Source organism: Gracilinanus agilis, chromosome 3, assembly GCF_016433145.1.
Source record: "Gracilinanus agilis isolate LMUSP501 chromosome 3, AgileGrace, whole genome shotgun sequence".
Lineage (NCBI taxonomy): Eukaryota > Metazoa > Chordata > Mammalia > Didelphimorphia > Didelphidae > Gracilinanus > Gracilinanus agilis.
In genome coordinates this window covers 25,447,426-25,460,722 of record NC_058132.1, presented here as the reverse complement: position 1 = coordinate 25,460,722, position 13,297 = coordinate 25,447,426, and the positions used below count along the sequence as shown (strand labels likewise).

Genomic DNA, 13,297 nt, shown 5'->3' with positions numbered 1-13,297 from the left:
AACATATATTAGTAAATATATAATGGCTAATTTTATCTTTATATATATATATATATGGAGAGAGAGAGAGAGAGAGAGAGAGATCACTAGTAGTGTAGCAAAACATACTCCAACTATTTCATCTGGGCCTATAAACTTCTCTACCACCTGGCTCCAACCTACCTTTCAAGACTTTTATAACTAGCCTGGCCTTGCTGTTCTTCCCATGGAGCACCTCATCTTCAACCTCTTTGCTTTTGCCCAGGCTGTGCCCTGTGCCTGGCGTGCCCTCCCTTCTCACCTCTGCCTCTCAGAATCCTTAGTTTCCTTGAAAGCTTGGGCCTTTTCTGCACCCCTGGGGAACTGTGCTAGTGTCCTCCCTCAAATTACATTGCATTTATCGTATTCTTATTTTGTATAGCGAAAGGAAGCAGGGTCTAGAGCAGTGATGGTGAACCTTTTAGAGTTGGAGTGCTGTTCCCGCTCCCGCCCCAAGGGAGAGGCGGAATAATGGCAGGTTTAGGCCAGAAGAAGGGATTTGAAAGCTCGAGCTCTTGTGGTTATGATGGGTGTTTGACTCTTTGTGGCTGAAGTAGGGGAAATGGCCATAGAAAATGGGTAAACTGAGGCCCTGGGAGGTTCGAGTTTGGGGGAGTCCCTCAATATGAGAGGAGTTCGGAAGACAGAAGGTGGGGAGCCCCTCAGCTGAATTCAGCGAGGGAGGAAGGAAGCCTCGCCGGAATACTGGCTGGGATTGAAGTACGGACTGAGCCATGGAGAAATTCCTGAGTGCGGGAGAGCCTGGCAGGGCAGGAGAAACGAGGAGGCCCCAAATGATGGCGGAGAGACTGGGCACGGGAAGAGGTTACCATGAAATCGCGTTGGTTACCTATGGAGCAGGCATTCCGGGGAGCCCCGGGAGAGGGGCCTAGGCGAGGTCGGTTTGAGGGGGCTCGAGAGAAGCTGGGACGGAAGGGGCTGGTGGGTAGGCGTGCTGCTAACTTTAAGGAAGTTTCAGGCAGCTTATGGATGATCAGAAGGAGGAGCCCCGAGGGAGGTTGGTTAGGGCTAGCAGAGGGCGAGAGCAAGGCCTGGGGCAGAAGCCACAAGAGTCTGGCAGGGGCCGCCCATTTGAGGGGTGGGGCGGGGTCTCATCTGGGAGTGGCCGCGAGGTGCCATAAAGCCCACCCTCGGACCTCCCAGGAGGCTCCAAGTCCTCTGGACGAGCAATGGCCCTTAAGTGGTCTCCCGAAGTCCCCGGGCCTTCTCGAATTCATCCTTGCCTGCAGGCGGTGGGTTTCTTCGAGTCTGTTGGCGTGTCCGTCCCCGCCCCCAACCCCAATAGCTCGGATACCTGGAAGCCCTTCCCAGCGGGGGGGCCCCGTCCTGCTTTCGGGAGTGCCTCGCCTTCCTCACGCTCCATTTGCACCTTTGCACTAGCTGCCCCTACAGGGAACGCGCCGGCCCTTCCCCTCCAAGTTCTGGCTGCCTTCGGGTTTTAGTTCAAATCCTCCCATCCGTCTGGGGCGGGCGGGGGCGGGGGGGAGGCTTTCTGGATCCCTGGGCCCGCCCCCCCCCCTCGAGATTTCCCGGGCTCTATGTTAGCGGAACGCAGTCTCCCGGGTTAGACTAAGCTCGTAGTGGCGTGCGCGGTAACCGGGCAGGCAGGGGAGGGCCGGCTGAAGGCCGAAAGCCTGCCAGCTACAACTCGATTCAGAAGCCCCCGGGTGGAGGAGGGAGGGGGCCGGTGAAGTTACGGGTGCTGGCGGGGAAGACCGAGGGTCAGCTGCCCTCCCTTCCCCCGCTCCCAGGCTGGGATATCGCGGAGGGGGCGGGCTTAGGCCTGGGCTGTACCATCTCTGTCGATGGGGGGGGGGCAGCCTGGGGAGGAGCGCCCGTGGCCCCCCCCTTGGGTCCTCGCGGCGTATCCAGTCCCCGCTCGGTCACTCACTGCAAGGCCAGACCCCCGCTCTGCGGCGGTAGAAGGGAGCCCGGGCCGGCTGTCGGGGGCCGTCCCATCCCCGCTCTCCCCGCTGGCCTCCCCCCCCGCGCGCGGGAGCAGTGGCGGCGCCCCGCCCCCCGCCAGAGGACACAATGTAACATGCGCCGACCGCAGCTGCGTTCTATTTCCGAGCGTGGGCCGCGCTACCTTTCAGCTTCCCGCTGCAGCTGTCCACCCCGGCGGGGACAAAGCCGACGCTCCAGCCATGGCCATCCAAGTCCGTGTGGTCTACTGGTGAGCGGCCCCCGCGCTTGGAGATCCCCTGGGGATGGAGGGGCGGGGGGGGGGGTCAGGTTTGGGACCCGAGGCCGGGGTCTGGAGGGGCCGCGCACCCCCCGGGAGGGAGGCTCCAGGCTGCACTGTCGGTTCCCAAAGCCCTGGACGGTGGGTTTGGGAGGGAATCCCCCCATTCCTACCCTCCCCCCCGCGCGCGTGGCCTCGAAGGTTTTCCCGCTAATGGAGGCTCCTCTCTTCCTTCCCCTCTTTGTCCGCTGTGCTCCCCGCTAGTGGTGCCTGAGGTTACAAGCCCAAGGTCAGTGGTCTGCGGAGGGGGGAGGGGGGAGGGGGCAGCGGGCAGCCCCGGCTGGGCCAGCCACCTCCCATCATCCCCCTGCCCTCTCCTTCCTCAGTATCTGTTGCTGAAGAAGAAGCTAGAGGATGAATTCCCCGGCCTCCTGGACATCGTGAGTGCCAGCATTGGGCGGGCGGTGCCAGGTGCAGGAAGGAGCCCCACATGCCAGCCTGAGATATCTGCTGAGGGGGGCGGGGGGGGGGGCGGGGAAGGGCCCACTCCCACACCATTTGGGAGCCTGCATTTTCTTTAATTACTCCCGCTGGTCCTCTGCCGCAGCCTCTGTGGGGGAAGGTGGGGAAGTGGCACACTGAGAACCTCAGTCTCTTCTTCTATGCCTCCAGAATGGGGAGGGGACCCCGGAGGTCACCGGCTTCTTTGAAGTAACGGTTGCTGGGAAACTTGTCCATTCCAAGAAGGTGAGTGAAGCTGGGGCCGAGGCCTACCACCTTGGGGACCCCCATGAGCAGGGGACACGGGCTCTAGCTCATCCCCTCTCTGCTCCTCAGGCTGGAGATGGCTTCGTGGACACTGTGGACAAATACCTACAAATTGTGGCTGAGATCAAGGCCGCCCTGGCCTAGTGGTGCCTGAAGGCTGAGGTGAGGGGATCCAGAGCAGGAAGGAGCCCCTCCCCGCCCCCTCCCCATCTCCTCCCAGCCTGGTACCTTTAGAGAAGCCTCTGGTGGGGGGAGGGGCCTCCCCAGCCCTCAGGTCTCCTCTGCTTTCTCCTGACCTTCCTCCTCTCCCCCAGCTCCAGGGCCTCGTCCTGCCCCCTGCCCACAATGCTCTATGATGGGAAGGATCGAAATGTCCTCGCGATTCCTGGTTCTTCCCTGAAATCCTCGCAGCTGTTGGGCCGGGGCCGAGGCTGATGTCCTGAGCCTGCCCCGAGTGCTTGTGTGCCCCCTTCGCCCAAGACGCATCTCTCCCGCCGCCCGCTGGGTTCTTCCTGCCCGAAACGCTATTGCCCTCCCAGAAGTGCCCCTTCATCAGCCCCTCTGAGACCTTTTGGGCCTTCCCTGCTCAGGAGCTGTCCAGCCTCTGCAGCCTCAGCGATCTCCTCTGTAAAATGAGGGGGCCACAGCCTCCCAGGAGCCTCCTCTGCCTCCCACAGGCTTGACCCAGCAGGGCCCAGGAAAACCCAAAAAACAGGCTTTGCCATGAGGGCTAATAAAGAGAAAAAATAAATTTCCATTTTGTGTCTGGGACCTGTCTTGTTCCGGGAGAGAGGAGGCCGCCAGGGATCCTTGGGGATGTTGGGGATGTGGCAGGTGTGAAGAGAGCTGGGGACAGTGCGCCACAGGCAGATCCTAGAATAACTAGGGAGCCCTTGAGGATTCTGGAGTGGGGGAGTCCCCCAGCCAGAGCTGGAGCCACCCAGGGTCATACTGACATCCATGGAGTGGGGCTGGAAAAAGGAGAGACCAGGAAAGTGAGAAGTCAGATCTGGTGGGAGGGGAATTGAACCTGATCCAAAAGCTCCCACCTAAACGTGCACTGCTAGGTTCTGGAGGTGGGCAAAGGCAGGAGTACCAGCCCTGGAGCCAGGAAGACTGATGCTAGCTGTGTGACCTTGGGCAAGTCACTTAACCCTCCCAGACTGCCCTGGGGGCCCTCAAAAATCTGCAAGACTGAAGAAAATGCAAACTCAGGTTCAGTGCCATTATCTGCCCATCCAAATTCTCAGCAAATTCTGAAGCTGACCCACAAACCCTAAGAAGAATTCTTTCTGGGCAAAGGGGGGGGGGGTGTTGTTCAGTGGATGGAGAGTCAGGCCTAGAGAGGGACGTTGCGTGTTCAAATTTGACCCCGACACTTCCTAGCTGGGTGACTGGGCAAGTCACTTCACCCCCATTGTCTAGCCCTCATCACTCTTCTGCCTTGGAATCAATACACAGGATTGATTCTAAGAAGGAAAAGAAGGGTTTTAAAAAAAAGAATTCTTTCCCTGGAGCTTTGCCAAGGATTGAAATCAAGTTCACTGGCCTCTTCTTCCTAGAAACCACTTGCTTCCCTTTTTTGAAAATCAGAATTTATCTGGTTTTCTCTCCTCCCATGATTTTCTCTTCCATCTTAGAATCAATCCTGTGTAGCAGTTCCTAGGCAGAAGAGTGGTGAGGGCTAGGCAATGGGGGGGGGGGGGGGGAGGGAGAGTGACTTGCCCAGGGTCACCCAGCTAGGAAGTGTCTGAGTTCAGATTTGAACCCAGGACCTCCCTTCTCTAGGCCTGGCTCTCCATCCACTGAGCCAACCAGCTATCCCTGGCATTTCTCTTTCTGCCTTTAAAATAAATGATTTTACATGTAGAACCTAGTGGAATTGCTTGTCAGCTCCGGGAGGGAAGAGGAGAGGGAGAGAACATGAATCACATAACCATGAAATATTTTTAAAGAAGAAAAATTTAAAAAAAGAAAAAAATGTATTTTAAAGAATAAAATTATATATTTTAATTGATTTTTCCATAAAACTCCTACAATGTCCATGTCCAAAGATGTTCCTCCTGACCACTCCCCATTGGATTCCTATTCAAATGATGTGCCCGCAGGACTAGAGGGAAGACACCTATTGCCACAGGGGGAAAATGCTCCATCAGGTCCTTAATCTTTAGGGTGATGCAGATTAAAGCAGCTCAGAGGTTCCATTCCACATTCAAAACTGACCCCCTTACACACACAAAAGCAAGAGACACCTTGGAGGGGCTGTGGGACAAGAGGAGCAATGATGCCCTGATGGGAGGATGAGGCAGTCATTGGTCCAGCCATTCTAGAGCTCTGCCCCTCCAGGGATTAAATTGTGCATATACCTGGACCCAGCAATTCAGTGACTAGGCCTTAGCTCCAAAGAGAACTAAGCTCAAAAACACCCACATGTGCAAAAATATTTGTAGCAAACACAGATTGGAAAATATTAGAAAATGATGATTAATTGTATTAACAGGTATTCTGGGAAAAATGGGAAAGAAAAATCGATTTGTAGCTGGTCTTTTTATAGCAGAAAAAGGGAAGAGCCAAGATGGTGGTTTAGTAGCAGCAAAATCCTGAAACCACTATGACTGTCCTTCCAAACTGATCTTTAAAAGGCACCCCAAAAGGACAGGAGTCAAAGCAGGACAAGTGAAGGGGCTTTCCCACTGAGTACAATGTGAAAGGTAGGCAGAGAGAGTGGATTTCCATGATATAAGTACTGGAAACAAAACTGTATACAGAAAAGTGCAGGCTGACCATCCCTTCCACCTAGAGAGTCAGACTCAGAACCAGGACATAGGCAACTTTGGGATTCCATGTCAGGGGCTACACCAACAAAAGGACACTTCAGACCCACCCTTGGAAGTCCTAAGCTCTGGCAGGGATGTTTGGAGGTCCATAGTGCTGGGCACACTCAAATCTCCACGGCAGCAGTGAAAACAGCCCCAGGGCAAAATGCTGAGAGCTAGAAGCTAAGAGAGAAATGGCCAACAATTTGCAGATTCCCTGGTAGGAAAATGAGCAAACCAGCAGCAAAACTAACTAACTAACTAAAAAACAACAACAAAAAACTCTTGACCCTCAAAAATTTCTACAAGGAAAAAGAGCTAAGAATAGAACCAATAGAAAATGGTAAGATACTAGCAAACATATGCAAAATCTCAAAAAAAAAAAAAGAATTGGTCACAAGCTCTGGAAGAACTCAATAAAGGAATTCAAAAATCAAGTAAGGCAGATTGAAGAAAAATGGGGGAAAAGAAATTAAAATAATGCAAAAAGAAAATAACAGCTTAAAAAGCAAAATTGGTCAACTGGAAAAAGAAGCATAAAAATCCAATGAAGAAAAAGTGTATTTTCAAAAACAGAATTGACCTACTGGAAAAAGAGGCAAAAAAATCCAATGGAAAAAAGAATACCAGGAAAAGTAGAATGGACCAAAAGGAAAAAGAGGAGCAAAAGGTCATGGAAGAAATTCAGTCTTTAAAAATTAGATTTTGGCAAATAGAAGCCAATGATTTCACAAGAGAACAAGAAGCAATAAAACAAAATCAAAAGAATGAAAAAAAATAGAAGAAAATATGAAATATCTCACTAAAAAAATAACTGATCTGGAAAACAGATCCAGGAGAGACAATTTAATAATTATTGAACTACCTGAAAGTCATGACCAGAAAAAAGCCTAGATACCATATTACAAAAATTATCCAAGAAAACTGCCCTGATATTCTTGAACAAGAGGATAAAAATAGAGAATGAAAGAATCCACAGATCACTTCCTACAATAAATCCCCAAATGACAACTCTCAGGAAAGTTATAGCCAAATAGAGCTACCAGGTCAAAGAGAAAATACTGTAAATGGCCAGAAAGAAACAATTCAGATATCTATGGCACCCCAGTCAGGGTTACACAAAATCTGACAACTTCCACATTGAAGGACCAAAAGGCTTAGAATGATATTCTGGAAGCAAGGGAACTGGATTTACAACCAAGAATCATCTACCCAGCAAAACTGACTATATTCTTCCAGGGAAAGGTATAGTCACTTAATAAAATGGAAGATTTCTAAGCATTCCTGAAGAAAAGACTAGACTTAAACAGAACATTTGATGTCCAAATGCAAAATTCAAGAGAAGCATAAAAAGGTAAATAAGAAACAGGAAAAAAATTAAGGGCTTCAATAATATAGTTGCAAAGAATTGGAAACACAATATGCCTATCCACTGGGGAATAGCTAAACAAGTTATGGTAAGGGGCTTCTAGGTAGCTCAGTGGATTGAGAGCCAAGCCTAAAAATGGGAGGTCCTGGGTTCAGATCCACTCTCAGACACATCCTAACTGTGTGACCTTGGGTAAGTTCTTTTAGCCCCCAATGCCTAACCTTTACTGCTCTTCTGCCTTGGAACCAGTATTGGTTCTAAAATGGAAGATGAGGTTTTATAAAACAACCAAAAAACCAAGTTATGGCATATAAAGGTGATGGAATGCTTTTATTTTCTTTTTTAAACTCTTACCTTCTGTCTTAAAATCTATACAAAGTATCATTTCCAAGGCAGACAGAAGAACAGTAAGGGCTAGGCAGTTGGGATTAAGTGGCTTGCCCAGGGTCATGCAGCTAGAAAGGGTCTGAGGTCAAATTTGAACCCAGGACCTCCCATCTCTAGAACTGGATCTCTAACCACTGAGCAACCCAGCTGCCCTGGTGGAACACTTTGATGAAGGGGAAGGTTTCAGAGAAGCCTCAAATGCTGTCAAGTTTGCAAGCATCATTATGTACCTGCTATGTGCCAGGCACTGTGCTGAGTGCTCTGGATACAGAGATCCTTGGTTTGTTTTAGGGTTCCTGATGTGATAGGAAGGAGGAAAATGAGCAAACATTTATTAAGTGACTACTATGTACTAAATATTTTATAACTATCTCATTTGATCTTTCCCACAACACTGAGAGGTAGGTGCTAATTATTATGCCCATTGAGGAAACTGAGTTAAGTGACTTGTCCAGAATTTACTTGTGGTAAGAGTCTGAGGCTGGATTTGAATTTAGGTCTTCCTGACTTCATGTCTGCCCAAGATTCTTTTTTTTTTTTTTTTTTTTTTTTAGAAACATCCTCCATGGTTACATGATTCATGTTCTTACTTTCCCCTTCAACCCCCTCAGCCCCCCCCTCAGCTGACGCACATTTCTACTGGTTTTAACATGTGTCATCCATCAAGACTTATTTCCATATTATTGATAGTTGCATTGGTGTGGTCATTTCGAGTCTACATCCCCAATCATGTCCACATCAACCCATGTGTTCAAGCAGTTGTTTTTCTTCTGTGTTTCCACTCCTGCAGTTCTTCCTCTGAATGTGGGTAGCATCTTTACCATAAGTCCCTCAGAATTGTCCTGGGTCATTGCATTGCTGCTAGTACAGAAGCCCATTACATTCGATTTTACCACAGTGTATCAGTCTCTGTGTACAATGTTTTTCTGGCTCTGCTCCTTTCACTCTGCATCACTTCCTGGAGGTCATTCCAGTTCACATGGAATTCCTCCAGTTCATTATTCTTTGAGCACAATAGTATTCCATCACCAACATATACCACAGTTTGTTCAGCCATTCCTCAATCGAAGGATATTCTCTCATTTTCTAATTTTTTGCCACCACAAAGAGCGCAGCTATAAATATTTTTGTACAAGTCTTTTTCCTTATGATCTCTTTGGGGTACAAACCCAACAATGGTATGGCTGGATCAAAGGGCAGGCAGTCTTTTAGCTCTCTTGGTCTGCCCACGATTCTGTCTACTTCACCACCTGGCTGCTCCTTAGACCATATCTCACCAAGTCAGTGATAACTCTGAAATAAAATATGTCCCCTTATTGAGACCTCGAGCTCCTTTTACTTACTGGCCATATTTTTGTGTTCAGACCCCTAAAATCCTGGGGTTTTGTGTCCTATTTCTGAGGGTTCCAACTGCTACACTGACTAAACAACAGCTTCCTCTACATGGTGGCTAGCTTGGAAGAAAAAGTGAAATCTTTCCCCAGCCTCTCTTTGGTACAAAGCCCTTTTGATTAGCTTTGATCCCATTTTTTAGTAAAGGCAAGCACACTCTTTTAAATCCTTACTTTCTGTCTTCATAACAACTAAGAGAAGGGCAGGGTGGCAATGGGGGTGAAGTGGCTTGCACAGGACTAGGAAGTGTCTGAGGCTTAGATTTGAACCCAGGACCTCCCCTCTCTAGGTCTGGTACTCTATCTTCTGTGCCACTCGGCTGCCCCCAGGCACATTCTTAGCTGACCCTTGCTAGATACGCTCCATCCCTGGCCAGGAAGCTGCTATTCCCCCATTTTAACTCCCAGTCTAGAAAAATCTAAATCCCATTCTCAGACATCACCCTCTTAGCCAGCAGTTCATCCCCTTCATCCTCCTCCTTCTGAGCCCTCGTCTTCTGTGGGGCCAAGTAAGACCTTCAGCTTCCCACACAATGATCTCCTCTCTGGCCTTGACCGCATCCCTCTGTTCTCTGTAAGTGGTCAGAAGCAGAGTCCTGGCTCCCTCCTCTTCAGGCACTCCTTCATCCTCACTCAGATCTTTGCCCCATTCACAGCCCCCCTCCAGCCACCGGACACTGGTAGGGGCTCCCCTTTGCCTTCTCAGGTCCTCCTTGGCGCTCAGACTTTCCAGCTTTTCTTGGAATAATGACTTTGATGTCGCTAATGCCCAGGAAGGGGAAGGTGCTCCTTGGGCTCCATTCTCTCCCTCTTGAGGATAGATAATACAGAAATGCAAACGTCGCCCACCGGCTTACTGAATTGTCCTTCAGAGCTGCTTGGGCAAACTCCTCATGGGGATGGCAATCCCAGAGGGGTCGCCGGATCACAGACTCAGAGCTGGAAGGACTGTTGAGGTCATCAAATTCTCATTTTACAGATGAAGAAACTGAGGCACAGGGAGATAAAAGAACTGGCTAGTAAGTAGCTGAGGCAAGATTGGAATCCAGGACTTCTTGCCTCTGGTTCCAGCCTTGGATGGAGTCTTTCTGTGTGCCATCGTCAGTCTGGCTCTTCCTTCAGTTTTCCCTCATCTTCCCACATTTCTTCTCAGTCAATTCAGCCTCTGCCCCATCTCACGGAGCACCGTTCATAGTTCCTTCTGGTTTCCACTTGCCTCACTTCTGCTCCTGCCCCAGCGCTCCGGTGTTTGTGTCCCTTGTCTCCGCCCCCAGCCCGTATGGAGAGATAATGTTTGTTAAATGAAATTGCATCAAGTGTCTACTGAGGCACAAACCTGGAGATGATCAGAAGAGCAGCTCCCATGTATGTAAAATAATAACCACCCTTTATCCGTGCCTTCTTTGTGCCTAGGCTTTGTGTTAAGTGCTTTATAAATATCTTATTTGATCTTCACGACCACTCTGGGAGATGGCTCTGGCTATTATGCCCATTTTGTACAAGAAGAAATTGGGGCAGACAGAGGTTCAGTGACTTGTCCAGAGTCATACAACTAGGATGCATCTGGGGCTGCATGTGACTTCATCTTCCTGACTCCAAGCTCAGCATTCGATCAACAAAATAAATCCCATCTTTTTGGTGGTGTCATATTTTCTTTGTAAAAACCCTTGTTTTCTGCCTTAGAATCGACCTGCAGTTTGGTTCCAAGGCAGAAGCGGGCAAGGGCAATCCAACACAATCCAGGCACACCCAAAATTCCTCCCGTGGCGTCTCTGAGTCATGCAGAACAAGTGGGGTGTGAACAGAGGGAGGAGAAGGAGGGAGCCAGGGAGGGTGTCATTCGGCCAAGAATACAGCCTAAGCATCATCAGCTCCCAGTCTGTGGTTTCTAACAAGGAGGCGCCATTGGAAACCCTGAAAAGGTCCCCTGAGACCGTTGAGGCTAGCCCACAAGGAAGAGAGGCCTCTCCAGCCCCCCAGTGAGTGGTTGTTCAGCCTGGCACAGCAAAGTCGACTGGGTGGGGGCGCTCATGACGAGTAGGCCGGCCCAGTCCACCTGGGGACCCCCATCACTGGGAAGCTCTTGTCGACTTCCAGCCAAAGCCTCTTCCTCTTGGCAGCTGTTCCCCCTCCATTCTGGTTCTGCCTCTGGGGCCAAACAGAACAAGAATGTTCCTTCTTCCTACACGCCGGCTCTCCAACTCCTTGTTCCGGCTTCAGGTCTCTCACCCTTCCCGTTAGTCTTCCCTGGCATCCACCTATCGGTGTCCTTGCCGAAAATGAATTGTTAGCTTCACTTCTTCACAAAATGTCCTCTAAATGGGGCGACTCCGACTCAACACAGTGTTCCAGATTTTCCAAAGAAGTCTAGCGAGGTTCGAGCAGAGCAGAGCGAACGTCTGCCCTATTTCTGCAGCCCATGAGGGCATTTGCTTTTCCGGCTGCCAAGCCCCACTGTTGACTCTTCCTAAGCTTGTCCCCCGAGCTGCCAGACCGTCTAGGTGAACTCCCAAGTGGCCTTGCCTCTCTACTTGGAAGTTGAGTCTTTGAACCCCACTGTGAGAATCTGCCTTTGCTCCCACTAACATTGACCAGGCCAGCAGGTCCACCCTACGGAGAGGCCTTTTTGAATCCTGGCAACCCTACCTATTAGTTGCTACTTTGGCTGCAAATCTGGTCATTCTTTATCGCAGATGTGGCATTTTGGGGTTGTTTTCAAAACGAATTTGCAGCATATGGAAATGTGTATTCCATGAAAGTACTGGTATAACCTATACCAGATTATTTACTAACCTTGGAGTAGTGGGAAGAGGAGGCAGAAAATCAGAATCCTAAAATGTCAGAAAATGATTGTAAAAAATTGTTCTATGTGTAACTGAAAAAAAATTTTTTTTAAATTTTATAAAAACCCTCACTTCCGTATTGGAGTCAATATTGTGTATTGGGCTCCAAGGCAAAAGAGTGGTAAGGGCTAGGCAATGGGGGATAAGTGACTTGCCCAGGGTCACACAGCTGAGGCCAGATTTGAAACTAGGGCCTCCCGTCTCTAGGCCTGGTTCTCAATTCACTGAGCTACCCAGCTGCCCCCATAAATTTTTAAAAAACGGATTTGCATTAAAATAATGCTGAGGTACCTACCTCACCCCTATCAGATTGGCCAATATGACAGTAGAGAAAAGTAGTAAATGTTGGAGGGGATGTGGCACAATTGGGACACTAATGCATTGTTGGTGGAGTTACGAACTGATCCAACCATGCTATAGGGCAATTTGGAACTATGCCCAAAGGGCTATAAAACTCTGTATACCCTTTGATCTGGTAACACCACTACAGGGTCTTTATGCCAAAGAGATAAAGGGAAAAGGACCTACTTATAAAAAAATATTTTTAGCAGCTCTTTTTGCAGCGGCAAAGAATTAGAAAATGAGTGGATGTCCATCAACTAGGGAATGGCTGAACCAATTGGGGTACGTGTTGGTGATGGAATACGATTGTGCTATAAAAAAGGATAAGGTGATTTCAGAAAAGGCCGGGAAGATCTGCGGGAACTGATGCAGAGTGAAATAAGCAGAACCAGGAGAACATTATATGTACCGGACGATGATCATCGGTGAAAAGTTAGCCTCTCTCAGTCTGGGACAATCCTGAAAGACTTTTGACAGGAAATGCTCTCCAGCTCCAGAGAAAGAACTGTGGGAGTCGTCTTTCCCATCAGTGTATTTTATGGTTTAGTTTTGGGGTTTGGGTTGTGTATGAGTTTGCTCTCACAACAGTGGCCAACCTGGAAGTGTTTTGCATGACAATAAAAAAATGAGGAAAAAAAAAGAACTTGCACTGATATTCCCCATTGAATCCCTTTCCCCAATGAGCCTTCCCTTATAAGGAACTTTGGGGTGAGAGTGGGGGGGTATCAGCAAAACTAACCAACATATGCAAAAAATCTGATGGTCTATGCAGTGCTCCACACACCTGTGGGCTCCCACATCCGCCTTCTTGTGCTTTCTTGGTGGCAGGCATTCAGGATCAGACTTCATTGTCCTTTGGTTTACATTGTTTTAATCACAGTACGTCTTGTCTTCCTGGGTCCATCTTCTTCGATGTTTTGCATCTGTGCCTCTAAATTTATGCTTCTCTGTACTCATTGTACTCCTCATTTCCTATGGCATAGTCATTATATTCATTTACCACCATTTAGCCATTTCCCAACTGAAGGGCATCCACTGTTTCCAACTGTTTTGGCTACTACAGAAAGTGCTATTCTATTCTGGTACAGATGGGACCTTTCTTTTGGTCACCCATCTCCTTGGATTATATGCCCGGTGGTGGGATTTCTGGGTAGGAA

At 49.1% G+C, this 13,297-nt stretch overlaps 1 protein-coding gene across 2 annotated transcripts; it reads left to right on the top strand.

Moving 5' to 3' along the window:
* Positions 1-1,252: 1,252 nt before the first annotated feature.
* SELENOW (selenoprotein W) lies at positions 1,253-3,747 on the top strand. 2 transcript variants are annotated; one of them, XM_044671113.1, is made up of 7 exons: positions 1,253-1,271; positions 2,136-2,215; positions 2,489-2,513; positions 2,611-2,664; positions 2,897-2,971; positions 3,062-3,154; positions 3,307-3,747. In XM_044671113.1, the coding sequence occupies exons 2-6, from the start codon at positions 2,187-2,189 to the stop codon at positions 3,134-3,136; spliced, it is 258 nt and encodes an 85-aa protein (XP_044527048.1). In that variant the 5' UTR covers positions 1,253-1,271; positions 2,136-2,186; the 3' UTR covers positions 3,137-3,154; positions 3,307-3,747. The 2 variants fall into 2 exon arrangements, with proteins under 2 accessions (XP_044527048.1, XP_044527047.1); XM_044671112.1 differs by lacking the exon at positions 1,253-1,271 and having other exon boundaries at positions 1,940-2,215.
* Positions 3,748-13,297: the final 9,550 nt, after the last annotated feature.